This window comes from Myotis myotis, unplaced genomic scaffold (genome assembly GCF_014108235.1).
Source record: "Myotis myotis isolate mMyoMyo1 unplaced genomic scaffold, mMyoMyo1.p scaffold_m19_p_2, whole genome shotgun sequence".
NCBI lineage: Eukaryota > Metazoa > Chordata > Mammalia > Chiroptera > Vespertilionidae > Myotis > Myotis myotis.
The window spans coordinates 162,789,705-162,809,411 of record NW_023416324.1 but is presented as its reverse complement, the minus strand read 5'-3'; the positions used below and the strand labels follow the sequence as shown (position 1 = coordinate 162,809,411).

At 47.7% G+C, this 19,707-nt stretch overlaps 1 protein-coding gene across 1 annotated transcript; it reads right to left on the bottom strand.

Annotated features, from left to right (window-relative positions):
* Positions 1–3,503: 3,503 nt before the first annotated feature.
* On the bottom strand, positions 3,504–18,335 carry MUC20 (mucin 20, cell surface associated). The gene is made up of 4 exons (XM_036350294.1): positions 18,155–18,335; positions 10,080–11,381; positions 5,566–5,657; positions 3,504–3,637 (listed from the first exon to the last, which is right to left on the bottom strand). The coding sequence occupies exons 1-4, from the start codon at positions 18,228–18,230 to the stop codon at positions 3,569–3,571; spliced, it is 1,539 nt and encodes a 512-aa protein (XP_036206187.1). The 5' UTR covers positions 18,231–18,335; the 3' UTR covers positions 3,504–3,568.
* Between the last annotated feature and the right edge of the window lie 1,372 nt (positions 18,336–19,707).

Below are 19,707 nucleotides of genomic sequence, written 5' to 3'. Positions count from 1 at the left end.
AACATGAGGAACTGTATTTAAAGGGCCAGAAGGTTGAGAATCACTGCCTTAAATTCTTCTGGTGTTTGTAAGATGCTTTACTGTTTGCAAAGCACTTTTGCATTTCATCTTATCAGATGCTCAAAAGCCCCTCAAAAAGCAAGTGATACCCCTGATACTGAGGGCCCTGGGTGAGCAGATTTCATGAATGGTTTGCTCTGCCTTTGCCTTTGTGCCCTGGGACAGGGATTGGGGGGAGGATGCATCCTCAGGGTCTAGATGGGCAGGGGCTAGATTAGCAAGAGAGGCACTTTGGAGGATCCCAGGAGAATTCTGCAAAGGGACGGTGCCACCCAGGAAGGATTCCAGGGAAGTGGGGCCAGTGCCAGCGACAGAGGCAGGACTGCCTGACAAAGACACCCCACATGCAACCTGTGGTGCCAGGCAGGGCTCACTGCCAGGAACCGGCAACAGGGAGGAGATTAGCGGTGGCAGGAAGTGGCCCAGGGAAGCAGGACTCAGCCTGCCAACACCCCCACCCCCACCCCTCGCAGAGGGTACAGGCAGAAATGGGTTCCAGCCTTTGGCAGGCACTGTCTCCCAGCAGGACTCAGCTCCCAGGAGTGCAGCAGGGCTCAGGCCAGAATGGCCAGGAGGGAGGGGGCAGAGGTCCGGCAGTACTTCTGTGGTGAGCTGACAGGGTGTGGGCCAGTGGGCACCAGGTGCCCAACCCCTGATTGTGCCCACCCAGGGAGGTTGGGGACCAAGGTGATAAAGGACTGCTCAGGGGGCCTGGGGCCTTAGCCATTTCCAAACAGTAGTATTTCAATATCTTAATAACTGGTACTGCCTGTCAACGTAAGAAACGTCCAAACCTGTAAAGAATTTTTGTGGGCTTATTAGGAGCAGAAATAGAATGTTGGGGACTAGCTATAATTATAAGAAATAGTAAGCATGCTCTGTTAACCGTGATTGTTCTGTTGTGATTAGAGAAAGCACATTCTAATCTGGCTGGGAGTTCTACGAGGAGGGACATGGGAGTTAACCTCCTTTTCTGAGAACCGCATATCATTATGGAAAGATTAACAACCTTGTTGCTGAAACAATAGAGTTCCGAAGGCACTCGCCCTTTGCACACACACCCCGGTTGCCTGTAATCTGTAGCCATTTTACACGTTCTTTCTTATTCCTTTTGCCTACTGCTGCATGTAACTTTGTCCTTCTGTTACTGAGGAGATGAGGAGACCTTGGTTCTTGTCTTCTTGATAGAAAGATTTCAATCAAGAGAAAATATTTCAAAATGTAGAAAAGCAAGTAAGAGTTTATTGACGCAGCAAAAATAGATTTAGGAGAGTGAAACAAGGAAGGACATAGAAGAAGCAACAGGAGAGCCCCGGCTGGGCTGCTCTGGCTCACTGGGGAGTCAGAGAAAAGGGGGCCTTGGAGACAGGTTCAGGGGTTAGCCTGGGACAAACCGCCCCTGCGCATTGCTCCCATGGTTGCAAGTCTCCTGGGGTCCCTTAGAGGTTGGGGGAAGGAGAGAGGGAAAGGAATGGTACAGGTGAGCTCCTTTGAGTAAAGCAAGAGTAGAAGCAGTAGCCCTAGCCAGTTTGGCTCAGTGGATGGAGCATCGGCATATGGACTGAAGGGTCCCAGGTTTGATTCTCTAGTCAAGGGCACATGCCCGGGTTGTGGGCTCTATCCCAGTGGAGGGCATACAGGAGGCAGCTGATCAATGATTCTCTCTAGCCATTGATGTTTCTCTCTCTCCCTCTCCCTTCCTCTCTGAAATTAATAAAAATAAAAATAAAAGAATTAAGCACATAGCCCAAATGGGTTCACTGGTGAATTCTACCAGACATTTCAGGAAGAAATTCTGCAAATTCTCTATAATCTCTTTCAGAAGACTGAAGCAGAGAGAATACTTCCTAACTCATTTATAAGGCAAGCAGTACCCTAATACCAAAACCAGAACAAGACACCATAAAAAAAAAAAAACAAAAAACTATTCACCAATAGCTCTCATGAACAGAAGTGTAAAAAATCCTCAACAAAATATTGGAAAGTCTCATCCAACAATGAATAGAAAGAATTATACATCACAATCAAGTAGTGTTTATCCCAGGTATGCAAGGCTGGTTCAACATGCAAAAATCAATTAATGTAATCTATCACATGAAAAGACTAAAGAAGGAAAACCATATGATCACATCACTAGATGCAAAACACACACACACAAGAAAAACATTTGACAAAATCCACACCCATTTATGATCAAAACTCTCAGCAAATTAGGGATAGAAGGCATCTTCCTCAGGTTGATAAAAAGAAATCTGTGTGGTGTTAGATGGGTACTAGGCTTATGGGGTGATCACTTCGTAAGTCATATAAATGTCTATTATGTTGTACACCTGAAATTAATATATTGTATGTCAACTGTAATTGAAAAATTTTAATCTACAGAAACCTACAGCTATCATCATACTGAATGGTGAGAAACTCAACGCTTTCCAGCTAAGATCAGGAACAAAGCAAGGACATGCTTTCACCACTGCTTTCTTTTTTTAATATGTCTTTATTGATGAGAGAGAGAGAGAGAAAGGGAGAGGACTAGACTAGGGATTGAGCCTGCAACCCAGGCATGTGCCCTGACCAGGAATTGTATGGTGACCTCTTGGTTCCTAGGTGGACACTCAACCAATTAGCCACAACCGCCGGGCTCACCACTGCTTTCCAACATCATACTAGGAGTCAGTCCTAACTAATTCAAATACAGGGGGAGAGGGGGAGGAAATAAAACGTATACAGATTGGGAAGGAAGAAATGAAACTGTCATTGTTCACAGATGACATGGTCATCTCATTTAATTTAAAACAATAATAATGTGATTTATGAGCTCTGAGTAGAGAAATAATTGAGTATTACAGACTTTCTGTTAAACCTGTCTGTGTCCAGAGCTTGCAATTCAAGTCAATTCAACAAACATTCTCTGTGATCCTGCTGTGGGCCAGGCGCTCTGCTAGGTTCAGGGGATGCTGCGATAAACAAATATGGTCCCTGCCCTGAAGGAGCTCACAGTTCAACAGGCTCCAGCGTCAGCCTCAGTAAGCGCTGAAATCAAAGTCCAAACCAAGAACCAGGGGAGCAATAAAGGAGGGAGGTGGCAGTGAGGATGCACAAAATCCCTGTACCATAAAAATGTCAGAAACACACAGGTCACGTAGATAACCTCCAGGCCACACTGAGTGTAATTTATTGTAGGATGGAAGCCCCGCTCCCCCCCTCCCCCCCCCCTGTCGATGACAGATGGGTGATCAGGTCACTCTTTACTGAAAGACAACTATGTGCCATTTAAGTCCAAGGACATGAAACAGGGGAAGCCCCACCCACCACACAGATACACTGGGGCATATGTGAGCCAGGACCCCGCAGCCATGTCTGGGGTAAGGGCTTAGGCGAGCTGACCTCCGTGGGAACCTTCCAGGTACATCTTGGCACAGCAATGGGCTCCAGTCTGCGGTGGATTCCAGAGAAAGGCAGCACTGCCCCCTCTTGGCACACAGCCATGCCTGGCTGCAGCTGATGCTCTCTAGTCCCTCCTGACACGCAGCAGAGAGACTTGGATGGGAAGCAGGTAGGCGTGCAGTTCATGGCGGAGCTGGAGGGCAAAAGGAGCAGGTGAGTACTTACAGCTCATATGGCCCATGCGCTCCCCACAGACCAAGGACAGGAAGGGACAGAGGGAGAGAACAAAGGAGGAGGCCACCACATTTCCTGAGCGTCCTGCGGGCTGGGCACGGCCTAGGTCAGTGGTCGGCAAACTGCAGCTCGCGAGCCACATGCGGCTCTTTGGCCCCTTGAGTGTGGCTCTTCCACAAAATACTGACTTCTGCGCATGGGCCACGAAGTTTCAATCGCACTGTACGACGTGCGCTCCCGCACGTGGTATTTTGTGGAAGAGTCACACTCAAGGGGCCAAAGAGCCTCATGTGGCTTGCGAGCTGCAGTTTGCCGACCACTGGCCTAAGTGCTTTGTACACATAATGTCATTTAAACCTGACAGTGACCTTATAAAACAGGTATTATCAGCCTAATTTTATAAGAGAGGAAAGTGTATAGAGTAACTTGCCCCATGTCTGGATGTGTGAATTCACACCCAGATCTATCTGGCCCCATAATTTGTTGTTGATCCCTGAGCCCTAAACCAATGGCCAGCTCCCAAGAACTGATGTCCAACACCCCCATGGCCTGGTCCTACACCTAGGCTCCTGACCTGCTTCTGTCTCCCTGGCTTCTTTCTGACCCCTGAAATAGTTTCCAGTTTGGGGAAGTTCAGATATGACACCCTCTGGCTTTCCTCTTCGACTGAGATTCACACTTGTTACTTTGATTATCATGTGCAGTGGGCATTTGTCATTTATTTGGCTGTCCTGCTTCAAAACCCCCATGCCATGTTCAGGGAACTACTTATGGAAATCTGAGTTCACCTGAAACAGCGGTTCTCAACCTGTGGGTCGCGACCCCTTTGGTGGTCGAACGACCCTTTCACAAGGGTCGCCTAAGACCATCCTGCATATCAGATATTTACACTACGATTCATAACAGTAGCAACATTACAGTTATGAAGTAGCAATGAAAATAATTTTATGGTTGGGTCACAACATGAGGAACTGTATTTAAAGGGCCAGAAGGTTGAGAACCACTGTCCTAAAAGAACTTCAAGACCCAAATGTTCCCATTCCCTGGTAGCAAGATATGGCACAAGAGGTAGACTGAGCTGACCCACTCTAATTTTCCAAAGAGCCAAACATTCCTGAAAGCCCTAACCCCAGAATTTTACCACTAGAAGCATTGATCTGGGTTTTAGGAGAATTTTCCCACTTGTACAAGTAGAGCCCAGTCTTGGTTCCCTAGAGTGTACATCGATGGTATTTTTCTTCCTAGCATTCCTATTTCCTTTGGAGGCTATCCTTCGATTTCCACGTGGTTCAGGTTGGAATGTTCGTCATGGTGGCCCTTGTAGGCCAATAACATCATTCCTTCCTTAGAATGATATGATTAACTTGGGAGAGGAAATGCCTTGTGATTCTAGGGCTGTCATAGCCACCTCTCCTTACAGATGGAGAGAGACTCTGAAGAATAAAGGGAGCAGAGCTAAGAGAGAGAAAAAGAGAAAACTTTGGTGAAGTTCTAGGTTTCTCAGCCAATACTTTGCCTTTTCTGTATAAGCTGTGTTGGGTTTCTGCCACTTGCAACCAAAAGTCCTGTCTATCTGCCCATGGATATGATTGTCCTTCTCCCAGAGGCCAGAAGGCCTGACCTTCTAAGGGCCTGAGGAAATTGAGGGCGAGAAAAATATATTTTTTTTACATAGCAGAGAAAGGGAATTCAGAACTCAAGAAAAACAGGCAGAAGCAAAGCCAGGCAGGGATCCTTAGATTTAGCTCCTAATACGCCATAAGAAACTACTAGTAGACTCCCAGGTGTAACAGTTGCTCTTCTGTACCCTGCAGATCTTCCCGGGAGTTAGTTCACAAGAATCGTTCACTCTCCTCTACTCCCCTGGCCCAGAAAGCACCCACTCACCTGGTGCATCAGTCTCTCTGCCGCTCTGGGGTCAGTGAGGTCTTCTGGGGAGGCCACGCTCAGCCTCAGGAGGAGGAAGCCTTCATCCCCACCTGCAAGTTGAGATCAGTAGGAAGATAAAAATATGGGGGAGTCAGTTCAGAAATCAAGACGTGAATGGTGTTACCCAGCCCCTGTCCCCTCCCCACAGCATATATGTGCTCATCTCATAAGTAAATGTGTCTGTGTTCACATAGGAGCTTACATTTCCTCACTGCAAAGAGAAAGAGAATTCCCTCTCTAAACAACCTAAATGTCCATCCATAGAGGACTAGTTAAATAAATTATGATAAAACAAAATGGAATACTGAGCAGCCATAAAAAAAAGTGTAATCTTTATCATACACTCTGCATGCATAAAAAGGAGAATGTGAGATATCTATCTATATCTTAATAGATTTATATAAATACTAGAGGCCCGGTGCACAAAAATTTGTGCACTCGGGGGTGGGAGGGTCCCTCAGCCCGGCCTGTGCCCTCTCGCAGTCTGGGACCCCTCGGGAGATAACAACCTGCTGGCTTAGGCCTGCTCCCGGGTGGCAGAGGGCAGGCCCAATCCCTAGGTGCAGCCCCTGGTCGGGCTCAGGGTAGGGCCGATTGGGGGGTTGGGGCACCGCCCCCTGTCACACTCAAGGCAGGGTCGATGGGGAGGTTGCGGCACCACCCCCTGTCATGCACAGAGCAGGGCCAATCAGGGGGTTGGGGCTCCATACCCTGTCACACACAGAGCCGCAGGGCTATCAGTGGGTTAGGAAGCTCCCCCTATCAGGCACCGAGCAGGGATGATCAGGGGGTTGGGGCACCTTCCCCTGTCACGAACAGAGTAGGGCAGATAGGGAGGTTGTGGCCCCGCCCCCTGTCACACACAGAGCCGCAGGGTGATCAGGGGGTTTGGGCGCTGCCCCCTGTCACACTGATCCCAGTGCCGGGAGGCCTCTCAGCTCCGCTGATCCCGGTGCTGAGAGGCATATTACCCTTTTACTATATAGGATAGAGGCCTGGTGCACGGGTGGGGGCCGGCTGGTTTGTCCTGAAGGGTGTCCTGGATCAGGGTGGGGGTCCCCACTGGGGTGCCTGGCCAGCCTGGTTGAGGGGATGATGGCTGTTTGCAGCTGGTCACACACCCTTCAGGGTGGGGGTCCCCACTGGGGTGCCTGGCCAGTCTGGGTGAGGGGCTGAGGGCTGTTTTCAGGCTGGCGGGTGACTGAAGCTCCCAACTGCTCCTTTTTTTCTTTTTTTTTTATTCTGGGCCAGCTTTAGCTCTGGCTCCAGCTCTGAGGCCTCTGCTGCTGAAAGCAGGTATCTGGTTTGTTTCGGTTCTATAATCGAAACACTGTATCAACTCCAGCTCTGAGATCCCAGTGGGCTGAAAGCAGGTTTCTGGGGTTTTGTTTAGCTTCTATATTTGTAACAATGTGTCAAACTGCAGGCTCAGAGGCCGGCAAGGCAGGCGGGGAACGTTGGTTTCCTCCGTCACTGAAGCAAGCAAGCCTCATGTTAGCTTCAAGCTGCCTGGCTGCCGGCTGCCTGGTACTGGCACAAGAACAGGCATATAGATCAATGGAATAGAATAGAGAGCCCAGAAATCAGCCCGAACCAATATGCTCAATTAATATTTGACAAAGGAGGCAAGAACATACAATGGAGCCAAGATAGTCTCTTCAATAAATGGTGTTGGGAAAATTGGACAGATATATGCAAGAAAATGAAACTAGACCACCAACTTACACCATACACAAAAATAAACTCAAAATGGATAAAGGACTTAAATGTACGACAGGAAACCATAAAAATTCTAGAAGAATCCAAAGGCAACAAAATCTCAGACATATGCCGAAGCAATTTCTTCACTGATACAGCTCCTAGGGCACTTGAAACTAAAGAGAAAATGAACAAATGGGACTACATCAAAATAAAAAAGCTTCTGCACAGCAAAAAAAAAACCATCAACAAAACAACGAGAAAACCCACTGTGTGGGAAAACATATTTGCCAATGTCATATCTGATAAGGGCCTAATCTCCAAAATTTATAGGGAACTCATACAACTTAACAAAAGGAAGTTAATCCAATCAAAAAATGGGCAAATGACCTAAATAGACACCTTTCAAAAGAGGACATTCAGAAAGCCAAGAGACATATGAAAACATGCTCAAAGTCACTCATCATCCGAGAGATGCAAATCAAAACAACAATGAGGTACCATCTCACACCTGTCAGACTGGCTATCATCAACAAACGACAAGTGCTGGAGAGGATGTGGAGAAAAAGGAACACTTGTGCACTGCTGGTGGGAATGCAGACTGGTGCAGCCACTATGGAAGACAGTATGGAGTTTCCTCAAAAAACTGAAAATGGAACTCCCATTTGACCCTGTGATCCCACTTCTAGGAATATATCCCAAGAAACCAGAAACACCAATCAGAAAGGATATATGCACCCCTATGTTCATAGCAGCACAATTCACCATAGCTAAGATCTGGAAACAGCCTAAGTGCTCATCAGTAGATGAATGGATTAGAAAACTGTGGTACATCTACACGATGGAATACTATGCTGCTCTAAAAAGGAAAGAACTCTTACCATTTGCAACAGCATGGATGGAACTAGAGAGTATTATGCTAAGTGAAATAAGCCAGTCAATGAAGGAAAAATACCACATGATCTCACTCATTCATGGATAATAGAGACCATTATAAACTTTTGAACAATAATACATACAGAGGCAGAGCTGCCTCAAACAGATTGTCAAACTGCAGCGGGAAGGCTGGGGAGGGTTGGGGGGCAGGAGGGAGGTGGGTAAGAGATCAACCTAAGGACTTGTATGCATGCATATAAGCATAACAAGAAAAAATAAATAAAAATAAATAAATAAATAAATCAAAAAAAAAAAGCTTCAAGCTGCCTGGCTTCCGGCCGCCATCTTGGCTGGCAGTTAATTTGCATATCTCGCTGATTAGCCAATGGGAAGGGTAGCGGACGTACACTAATTACCATGTTTCTCTTTTATTAGATAGGATAGCTAGATATCAATATTATATAGGTACCTTTCATCCTCCTTTTGATACTTCCCTATGCATATTTCATGTCCAGAAGAGGATGCACAAGAAAGCAACACCATCAGTTATGGGTATGAAGAAAACTGGGTAGTTGGGGTCAGCAGTGGGAGAGAGACATTTTATGGTGTACCCTCTTGTATCTGTTGAATTTCAAATCATGTGACTGTATCATCTAATAAAAATAATAAAATGATTTTAAAATAAAAATATATTGATAAATTGTTTAGAAAATTAAAATATAATACAGTTTGGGCATCAAACAGACTTTCATCTGGAACCCCACTATCTTTTTTCTTTAAATCTGTTTTCCTCACCTGCCATATGGAGTAATAATACCCACCTCAAGTGATGGTTGCTTTTAATTATCATTTTTTAATTTTATTTTTCAGCTACAGTTTACATTCAATATTACTTTATATTAGTTTCAGGTGTACAGCATAGTGGTCAGACAGTCATATGCTTTGCAAAGTGTTCCCACCCCACTTGGCAGCATACATGGATATTACAATATTATTGACTATATTCCTTAGGCTGCACTTTACATCCCTATGACCAGAGAAAACACGCAGTGGGTGCCAATGCTTCCGGTTGAGCAGTATTTTTATGCCACCTCTGCCTAGAATACAAAAGAAATTTGGCAAGGTGATTGTGATTAATGTTTTTATATCACCTTCCCAGAAAGGCAGGGCAAGCGGAGGATACTGTGCGGATGAGGCATGAGGAAGTGCAGGTGGGGATGGCAGACTGGCCAGGAGCTGAGCTGACCAAGCAGCCTTGGACAAGGGATTTCTTCTCTGAGAAGGAGCTGTTGTCTCACAGGTGTAGCTTAAAATCCCACACCTTTGCCCAGTTTATTTATTTTGTCACCATTTATGGCACCAACCCAGCAAGTGCATCCAGTGAGCCCGCTTTCATGGGTCCTAGATGCTCAGAGGGCAGCAACTTGGGGCAGGTGCCCGCAGGATGCTCCTCTGTGTGGTTCTGGCTGAACCAGAGGCTTCCAGAGCGTGAGAGCCATGTCCTTCAAATAAGCTTTGGGAACTCACCTGGGGCACAGTAGTTACTCAGAAGGGCAGGGCTGGGAAGGACTTCATTGTTCATGCCAGCTACTGATGGAGACACTGAAGCCCAGAGAGGGTCAGGGACCTGTCCTAGGTCACTCAGGTTGTTAAGGGCAGAGCCAGATCGCAAACCATTTCTCCTGACTTTCAGCCCTGCACTCTTTCCATACTCTGCCCTGACTCTGCTTGTTACTGATTTAGCAAGAATCACTAGAAGATCACGAAGAGGTGACATCAGAAACAGGGCTCCGAAGAGGCTCTCGGATCATTCCTTCCTGTCTATTCCTTAAGCATGTAGACATCCGGGAGACTCTAAACCTCAAATCCCCCTACATCACACACGGGTATTCTCTTACCTGTAGTGACTCCTGTGGTCCGAGCAGTGATGGGTGTGGCTACTGGGGACTTTCCTCCGGCCATGCTGGCTATCCTCGAGCTCTTTGGGGAGGCTGTGGTCTTGGCTAAGGTGATATCTGTTTCTTGGCTGCTGTTGGCTGCCGCCAGATGGACAGAAGGAAGAGGACCCCTGCTGGTGGGAATGGGCCCCCTGGTTGTGCTGTCTGTGGTAGAAGTCTCCGAGCGAGTGGATTCCTTGATGGTGGCTACATCTGAGAGGCTGTAGCCCATAGCTGAGGACTCGGCAGAGGAAGTTGCTCTGCCCACTGTTGACCCAGCCTCTGTGGAAATTGTAACTGCTCCTAAGACCTCAGCGTGGCTTGTGGTCTCAACAGAGGGGGCTGAGGTTTCTTCCAAGGGGTTCATGCTTGCTGTCACCAAAGTTCCACTGGGGGCGGTGGCCTTGGCTGCTGTTGTTTCTCCTGTAAGGCTATTGGCAGTATGTGGGGTCTCAACTGATTCTGTGGTGCTGTCAGCTGACAAGGCCTCAGAAGGGGTTGTGGTCCTGGTGAGATGTGATTTTGCTTTAGTGAAGTCAGGCAAAGCTGATGTCTCAGGGATGGCTGGGGTCTTTCCTCCTGTGGGGCTGTGATCTACGTCTGAGGTCCCAGCGATGATGGCAGTTTCTTCTATTTCTATAATGTTGCAATTAGTAGCCTCAATGTTGGTGATCTTGTAGGCAACCAAGGCTTTCGGTGGAACAGTGATGTCAGGTTCCTGGGCTTGTGAGGTGATATCTGGAGCTGAGTTGCTCTCCAAGGCCAGAGCCCTGGCTTCTGCAGAGGTGTGAGCCCATGTCAAGGCATCCATGGTGATCCGCTCGTCCTCTTCAGAGCTGTCATCAGTACAAAGGGTGTCAAAGACAGCTTCCACGAGATCACTATCTGTCACCGTCTCAACTGTGGTCATTCCAGTTCCTGAGGGGCTGTCGCTTGTGGCTGATGTCTCCACAGAAATAGTGATCACAGACATGGACTTGGAAGGTGTTATTTTTGTGAGGGCCCTGGTCTCTGTTGCAGGAGATACGGTTTGGGTTTCCCTGATCTTTGCTTCTGAGATGGTGCTGGCTGGGAGTAAGGTCTTATCAAAGGTCTGGGTGCCCAGGGTTAGAGTTTCTAAAGGGGTGTGACTTGGCACATAGGCCTGAGCAAGGTCAGTGGTCTCGGAGGCTCCCTCTAAGCTTGTGTTGAACCCCAGAGTCACAGCAGGCACTTCTGTGTGATTCATTGTCACCAAAGGGCTTGGTCCCTGGGTGTTGGCGCCTGTGTTGGGAAAGACAACTTTGTGAGCCATGAGTCCAAGTGGACTGACTTCCCAGGAGCTCTCACACTTATGCCCTGGGCACTGCTGGGAGGAGGATGGGAATGGAATGTTGCTTTTACCCCATTTGTCATCTACATTTACAAGGAAGAAGGAGATAGGAATGGGAAGACCAGTCCCATGTCGCAGCCACAAAACTGGGATGGCCCTAACTGATGTTCTCTGATGGCCCACTTGAGGCAAGCCAGCCCCAGAATCTAGTTGATTATTGGTCTGAAGACTTCAGAGGGAATATGTAGGGACAGAATCCAGCCTCAAGGAGGAGCAAGAAAGCAGAAGCCCATATGAGCCAAGAACTGCAGAGCAGGGACCACAACTCTCAGAACTTTCTAAAATAATCCTTGTCGCTTTCCCATCAATACTTTTCTCATTCAGTAAATGTTTCCCCACGGAAGTAAAAACACATCAAATATAAGAAGCACCTGTGGTTTTGTGTTTAGAGGTAGTTGGGGGGATTAGGAGAGAGGAACCTCCAGAGACAATGTGGGTATTGGCTATTGCAAAGGGGAGGGGAGCAGGCAGAGTTCTTGGGACTGTAGCAAGGATAAAGGGGCCAGCTTCCCATTCTCACTCAAACCTCTCCTTAACATGGGCCTGAGATGATGGGGATGGAACCCCAGAACTCCAGAAATTATGTACCAGGCACTTTTTTACAGGGAACGTGGAGCCAGGGGAGGCAAAACTTCAGTTTGTAGAGAGATGCTTCCAGCGTTTCTCCACAGGGCACAATGTCTCTGTTCACTTGACCAGCCCTTTGATGTTAGTGAGTGGACGGCCAGCAGGTGCTCATTGCCCCAGGAGGGGCTACAACAGGCTCTTTCATAAGCTGACAGAGGGGCCTCTCCTGTCTGCCAAAGGGGAGGGGCTCTCTGTCGGTGGACCAAGGAGCCTCCTGGGGAGGGTTGCCAGAGTTAGCAAATAAAATTACAGGATGCTCAGTTAAATTTGAATTTAAATGTCAGATAAACAAGGAATTATTCCTTTTAAAATATGCTTTTATTGATTGCAGAGAGGAAGGATGTGGGAGAGAGCTAGAAACATCAATGATGAAAGAGAATCATTAATCAGTTGCCTCCTGCATGCCCCCTACAAGGGATGGAGCCTGCAACCCAGAATTGTGCCCCTGACTGGAATTGAACCTGGGACCCTTCAGCCTGCAGGCTGACGCTCTATCCACTGAGCCAAACCAACCAGGGCAAGGAATGATATTAATGACAAATAATTTTTTTAGTATGTGTATTTCTCATGCAATATTTGAGACCTCCTTATACCAAAGAAAACTTCATTACCTGAAATTCAAATTCAAGGGGACACTCTGCATTTTACTAGTAACAGTACTCTTGGAAGGAAAAAGATAAAAATATAAGTCCCATTTTCAAGGTTATGATGGTTTGAGATGATCTTTTCTGAAATCTACTGCCCCAAAAGTACCCAAGGACTTGAAGGAGGTCCAGAACCATGCAGTCACTTCTACCCGGGGTGTCACGATGAGGCCACAGGTCCTCAGCTTGTCCTCTGGTGTCTCCCACTGAATGGTGAACAAGCACTGGGCCACGAGGCAAGAGACTGGGTCCAGCCTAGGTCTGTTGCTTACTAGCTCTGGAGCTCAGTGATTTACTGATGCAGATCCTGACTCTGCCTCTCACCAGTGAGGCCAGCCACCGACCGCTTCAAGTCCCCATGTCCTCCCTGTGAAAGAGGCTCCCAACCCTGCCTTGCTATGGGGGGATTCAAGAAGTTCTTATATTCCAAAGCCTGCAAGGGTTATTAAGCATTCCTTCCCCACCGAGTCCTTTCAAGGAGTCAGTCAAGATTGAGGGCACACAACCTATTTCAATACAGTGAGAATTTCCTGCTGTACCCACATGCCTGTCAGGCAGGTCATGACATTCAATCTCCTAACTCATTCAGTGCAGTCTAACTACATGCACAAATCATGCTTTTATGGAATATACTCTCAAAGCCTGAGATATTTCCCTCAGGCTCTCAGATCCCACATAATAGAAGCAGAGACTTTCTGGGTCAGCCCACACAGCCTGAAGCCCAAACAGTGGTTTGGGTTCTTAGACTCTCACCACTGACCTCTCACACATTTTTGCCCTTTTCCAGGAGCCTTGTGGTGTCATCATGCTTCCCAACCCCATAACCTCTTCATCTCCGGGCTCTCACAACCCCCTCCCCACATCTCTTACCCACCAGGGGTCTTCTCAAACAGAAGACCTCAAGAAGGGCTCGTCTCAAGGTCATCCTGGCCTCTACAGCTCTAGAGTGCTGCACTCTCCTGCTCCATTCCTCAAATGGAACTGGTGGAGAGGAAAGCGTGTGGACTCTGGACTCTGAGTCTGAGTTCTCTCTTTGCTGCTTGCTCTGCTGCTTACCAACCTGTGACCCTGGCCATGTCTCCCGGCTCCCGGGCTGCATTTTCTCCTGTGCGAGGGAGTCAGGGGTCCCTATTTCATAGGATTGTGAAGATTCAATTACAGGAGAAACTAAGATGGCGGCATAGGTAAACACTGGGAAATTGTCGCCTCACACAACAATTGAAAATTACCGCAAAGGACTGAGCAAACATCATCCAGAACAACAGAAAGGCTGGCTGAGTGTAAATTCTACAACTAGAAGGAAAGAAAAGCACGCTGAGAGCCAGAGGCGCTGCGGAGGTGAAGTGCAGAGGTACGGCGGCTCGCGCGCGCGAAGAAAGGGGGTGGCACCTGAGGACGCAGCTTTCTTTTTGAATCACAAGCTCCCGACTGCTCTGAACTCCGGTTCCGGGAAGTCTCTGGGGACCCAGGACTCATACGGGGAGAAGCTGGTCTGTCCGGCAGCGGGCAAACTTGAAGGCGGCTTTCCCTCAGAGGTGCTTGCAGCAATTAGCGGGTCACTGAGACCCGCGACTCCGGGCGGAGAATCAGCCATAGCTCCTTGATCCGCCCTTTGATTCCCTGAGACCCCGCCCCACCCAGGCTGCGGCAGAGGCTTTTGCATGTGAATGTACCTAACTGCAGCCGAGCCAGGCAGACCCGGAACTTCCAAGAGAAGGCCCAAGGCCCCGCAGCGGCTTGCATTGCTTCACAGCTGAGCCTCTTCGTGGCTCCTGCTGTGTGGCCTCAGGCAGAGGCTGAATTAGCACCTCCTTAGATCCAGGAGCCACTGTACCCAGTGGTCAGAGGGGGACCATCCAGACTGCAACTCCTCAGATCCATAAGGGACACACTCAGGGAGCAGACTCAGTGAGCACCAAAGCCCCACTGAAGCAAGTCTTGCCCCAGAAGGGTGTCTTCAGCACAGAAGTTCTCCCACTTTAGACACAGCTGATTCTCACAGCCAATTGGCCTGGAGGTCAATTCCTCCCAGTGATTCTACAACAACCAAGGCACCAAGAGTGCACCAAGAGTGTCCACCCCAGGTAACTGGGGAGGCTGAGCTACTGGGCCCTACAGGACACCTGGTGCGCAGGGCCACTCTATCAACACAGGGAAGCTGCCAAAATGCGGAGACAAAGAAACAGGTCACAAATGGCAGAAATGGAGGAAAGCAAACGATTGGATATAGAGTTCAAGACCACGTTTATAAGGTTTTTCAAGAATTTTATGGAAACCGCCGATAAATTTAATGAATCCCTCAATAAGTATAGTGAGACCATGGAGGACATGAAAAAGGACCAACTAGAAATTAAGCATACACTGACTGAAATAAAGAATAATTTACAGAGATCCAGCAGCAGACAAGAGGATCCCAAGAATCAAGTCAAAGATTTGAAATACAAAGAAACAAAAAATACCCAACCGAAAAAGAAAAAAGAAAAGAGATTCCAAAAATATGAAGATAGTGTAAGGAACCTCTGGGACAACTTCAAGCGTACCAACATCAGAATTATAGGGGTACCAGAAGGAGAGAGAGGGCAAGATATTGAAAACCTTTTTGAAGAAATAATGACAGAAAACTTCCCCTACCTGGTGAAAGAAATGGACTTACAAGTCCAGGAAGCGCAGAGAACCCCAAACAAAAGGAATCCAAAGAGGACCACACCAAGACACATCATAATTAAAATGCCAAGAGCAAAAGATAAAGAGAGAATCTTAAAAGCAGCAAGAGAAAGACAGTCAGTTACCTACAAGGGAGTACCCATACGACTGTCAGCTGATTTCTCAACAGAAACCATGCAGGCCAGAAGAGAGTGGCAAGAAATATTCAAAGTGATGAATAGCAAGAACCTGCAACCAAGATTACTTTATCCAGCAAAGCTATCATTCAGAATAGAAGGTCAGATAAAGAGCTTCACGGATAAGAAAAAGCTAAAGGAGTTCATCACCACCAAACCAGCATTATATGAAATGCTGAAAGGTATTCTTTAAGAAGAGGAAGAAGAAAAAGGAACTCTTACCATTTGCCACAGCATGGATGGAACTGGAGAGCGGATAAATACCACATGATCTCACTCATTTGTGGAATATAATGAACAACATAAGCTGATGAACAAGGACTGATCCAGAGACGGAGAGGCATTGATTGGACTGTCGGGACTTGGAGGGAAGGTAGGGGAGGGTGGGGGTAAGGGGGAAAGATCAACCAAAGGACTTATATGCAAGCATATAGGCCTAATCAATGGACATGGACAACGGGGGGGTGAGGGCATGAGCGGGGGCGGGGGGGGGGGTAGAGGGTAACGTGGGGACAAGGACACATATGTAATATCTTAATCAATAAAAAATATATTAAAAAAATAAATAAATAAATAAATAAACAATAAAAAAAAAAGAGATTCAATTACATTAAAAGTAAAATGTGCAGCACAAGCCTTGCAGATCAGAGTGCATGCAAGAGGTGGGTGGCTGCTCAGGGGTGGGCATGTGTGGCATCAGATCCTGGCTCTGCAGATGAGATACTTTAATCCCAGTAAACTTCAGTCTCCTCACCTTTCAGGGGGAATCATATCTCTCTCATAGGGTTAGTGTGAGGATTAAAAAGATAGTGCACTGTGTGCGGTACATGGGATATCACTGTACCTTCCTTTCAATTTTTCTGTGAATCTAAAACTGCTCTTGAAAACTAAAGTCTCAAAAAAACAGGGAATGACAGCCTCATCAAGATAAGAAATGAGTCTGAGGGCCAGGAACCCCACCCCCAGAGAGGAAGTGGATCTGTTTCTGCCCTAGTGCTTGAGGAGCCAGCCTGGGGTCCAGCACCACCACCACCCCTGCCCCTCCCCCAGTACCATGTGATGGTCCCTCTGCATCTGTTCTCCCAGCCCTGCTTGGATGAATGAGACTGACCCATTTTCACGGGAATGACTTTCCCCCTCACTGTGCTGGCTGGGGTTGTTGGGACACTGTCATTTCTCAGGGATTTCCCACAGTGTCGGCTCCGCCCTCCGGGTTGGGGGATAATAACCATCCCAGGAATTCTCAATAAATTTTTATTACTTAAGTTGGGGAAAAAAAGATAATGCATGAAAAGGATGTGTCAATGAAGGATTATTGATTGTAACACAGGTACCACACTGCTGCAGGATGTGGCTAGTGGCAGACACTGTGTGTGTTTGGAGATGGGGAGTGGGGGAATCTCTGTATTTTCTGCTCGGTTTTGCTGTGAATCTAAAACTGCTCTAAAAAAGTCCATTTAAAAAAAAAAAAGTCCATTTAAATACATATATATATATTGCATGTGACCAGCTTGGCACAGTTCCTAATACAGATCAATGTTCTCTTCTTTCATAAAAGTCCTGTCTCTCTCAGAATCCACCCCCCCAAACAGTCTGTGACAGCCAGATGTTTCACACAAAAACTGTGTTTTCTTAAGGATAAACTTGGAGGAGTTAGAATCTCGTCAAGCCACATTCTTTGGCTTTAGTCACATTTATCACCAGCCTGCACCTCCCTGCACCCCACGTGCTCACGCTCCCACAGGCAGGAAGACAAACTCCTGGGAACCTCAAATGATATCGCTCATTTGTATGCACCGCAGTGTCATACATGCTTAAGGGGACACACTGCCATCTGCATACTCTTTATTAATGATAGTGAAACCCAGGGTCCTTATGACTTTGATTAAATTCTGTTTAAATTCTAGCTCTAGAAATCATATCTCTCACCATATATCTACACCCCAAAGACCTAGCCTTTCTCCACAAGCAGCAACCCCCAGGCAGCAGGAGCCAGTTGCCTGGAACTGACTATTGGTAACAAAGCCTGACCTCTGGCAGACTACAGATAACATCTTGATCTAAGTTATGTTTCCATTCCTGAGCCCTAAGGAGGAACCACCCCCTGGCTGTTTTCCCTTGAGACCAGACAGAGGGACACCAGAACAGACTTCAGAGCTGTCCTCAAGACCTGAAGAAATAATTTATTACCCTCACCACTGACCAATCAGCTCACAGCATGACCTGAACCCCCTAACCCACAGTGTCTTGAGATTTTGCCCCCTATATTCTGTAACCTACTTGACATCAGGGAGTTCAGACTTTGAGCATAGCTTCCAGTTCCCCTGGATGGCGCCATTCATCAATAAAATCCTTCTGCACTGAAATTCTAGTATTCAGCTCGGCTAGCACTGGGTGGACAAGTCTTTCTATAACACAAGTAATACCTCACATTTAGCTTTATGGCTAATTTTAATTAGCCCAAGAGCGCTACCCTCACCCTCTGCCAGGGCAGAAACACACACCCAGAGCGCTGCCAGGAGAGAAGCCCACAGGACCCTCCTGCCCTCTTACCTGCAGAGCTCCCAGGGGCCCCAGCCTCCCAGCAGCAGAAGAAAAGGGGCAGAGCCAGGGCCCAGAGAGAGCCCATCCTAGCTGGGACTCCAGCCACCGCTGCTCAGCAGATCTTCCCACTGCCTCTCACAGCCACCTGTTCCTGCTTCCTCTACCCAGAGAGGAGTGGCCAGCCACCTGCCTAGGTGTGACCTGGTAGTTTCCAGACTGAGGCCAGCTGATCACCCATGCACAGACTGAGCACTGGCAGCAAGATAACCCTCTGTCCCCTTGCCCAGTGACCTCTCCTCTCTGCAGTTTCATTTGAAAACATGGAATCATTTTCACAGTGATACTGACCCTTGGGTCCTGCAGCCCAGGAGGTCATGGAAGATGGTGCTTCACACACCTTTCCCTGTCTCCTGCCCTTCACCCCTCCCCACCTCCTTATGCCTTGGAATGGGTTTTTACTTGACAGACTTGGATCTCATTCCTAATCCTAGACTTCATTAGTAAACTAGCAATCTAGGGCAAATTAGAGAAACTTTCTGAACCTCAACTTTCTGGCTGTTAAATGGGCATATTGCTACCTCGCTGGACTGTTTTGTGAGAATTACATAAGAAAGTCAACTTTTGCACAGTGCCTGCTGCCACATACTTGGTGCTCACCAAAAACATGTCTCTCTGGTGCTCAATAAATGAGCGAGAGTCCTGATGTCTGCCCTGACCCTCAAGCAGTAGAGAGAAGGGACAGCCCTGAGGTCTGCAGGAGAGAGCTCTCCAGTGTGGGGCAGGCAGGACTCTGATTCTAACATCCCATTGTCACACCCTGTGACTCCGCATCCCAGCCAGAGCCAGGACCATGCCCTGCTGCCAGCCTGGAGGTTCAGGGGGGAGAAGGCACTAGCTGGGAGAAGGGAAAGGGTACGTGTGCTAGTCGCAGTCACAGGGTCTGGGAGGAGGGAAGTGTGAGGGTGATGACTTAGGGAAACTTAGGGGATTTGGCCACAAAAAAAGGAAATAAAGCTGCTGGGCATAAACCCAAGTGTCTGGAGAAGAACCCTAACCCCACATGGGGCCAATGAGCTGGTCGAAAAGGTACCTTGGGAATTTCCGGACAAGAGCTTTATGATGAAAGCACCTGTAGAAAGGAGGAAAGATGCTGGATCAGCATCAAGAAATCACAAGCTCTCAGGACTAGAAGGAACTTTAAAGTGGAATCTAAAGGTCTGGGTTCTATTTTCTTCTTCTTCCTTAACAGTGGCCCAGGAGCCATGTGATCTTGGACAAGTCATTTGTCTTCTCTGGGCTTTGGTCAACAAGAGCTCCGCAATCTTCTTGGCCATGCAGTCTGAGGTTGTGCACTGGGTCTGTGACTGTCTTCCAGAACCTAACCCTGCCCTGGATAAAGGGCTCTGCTGCTGGAGAGAGTCATCCAGGGCATGTGGTAAAGGGATGCTGTATGAGAAGAAGCTGAGGGTCTCCATCTGGGGTACAGCCCAGCACTTGGGGTCAAGGATCTGACTCCAGGTCCAACTACACCAATAATCTGTAGACTACTCCTGACAGGCTGA

Excerpts from the sequence above, each read along its gene's own strand:
- MUC20 (XM_036350294.1), bottom strand. The coding sequence starts at position 18,230 with ATGGGCTCTCTCTGGGCCCTGGCTCTGCCCCTTTTCTTCTGCTGCTGG. Across the intron at positions 11,382-18,154 it reads GGCCCCTGGGAGCTCTGCAG|GCGCCAACACCCAGGGACCA; the intron begins GTAAGAGGGCAG and ends TTCCCAACACAG. Across the intron at positions 5,658-10,079 it reads GACCACAGGAGTCACTACAG|GTGGGGATGAAGGCTTCCTC; the intron begins GTAAGAGAATAC and ends CTCAACTTGCAG.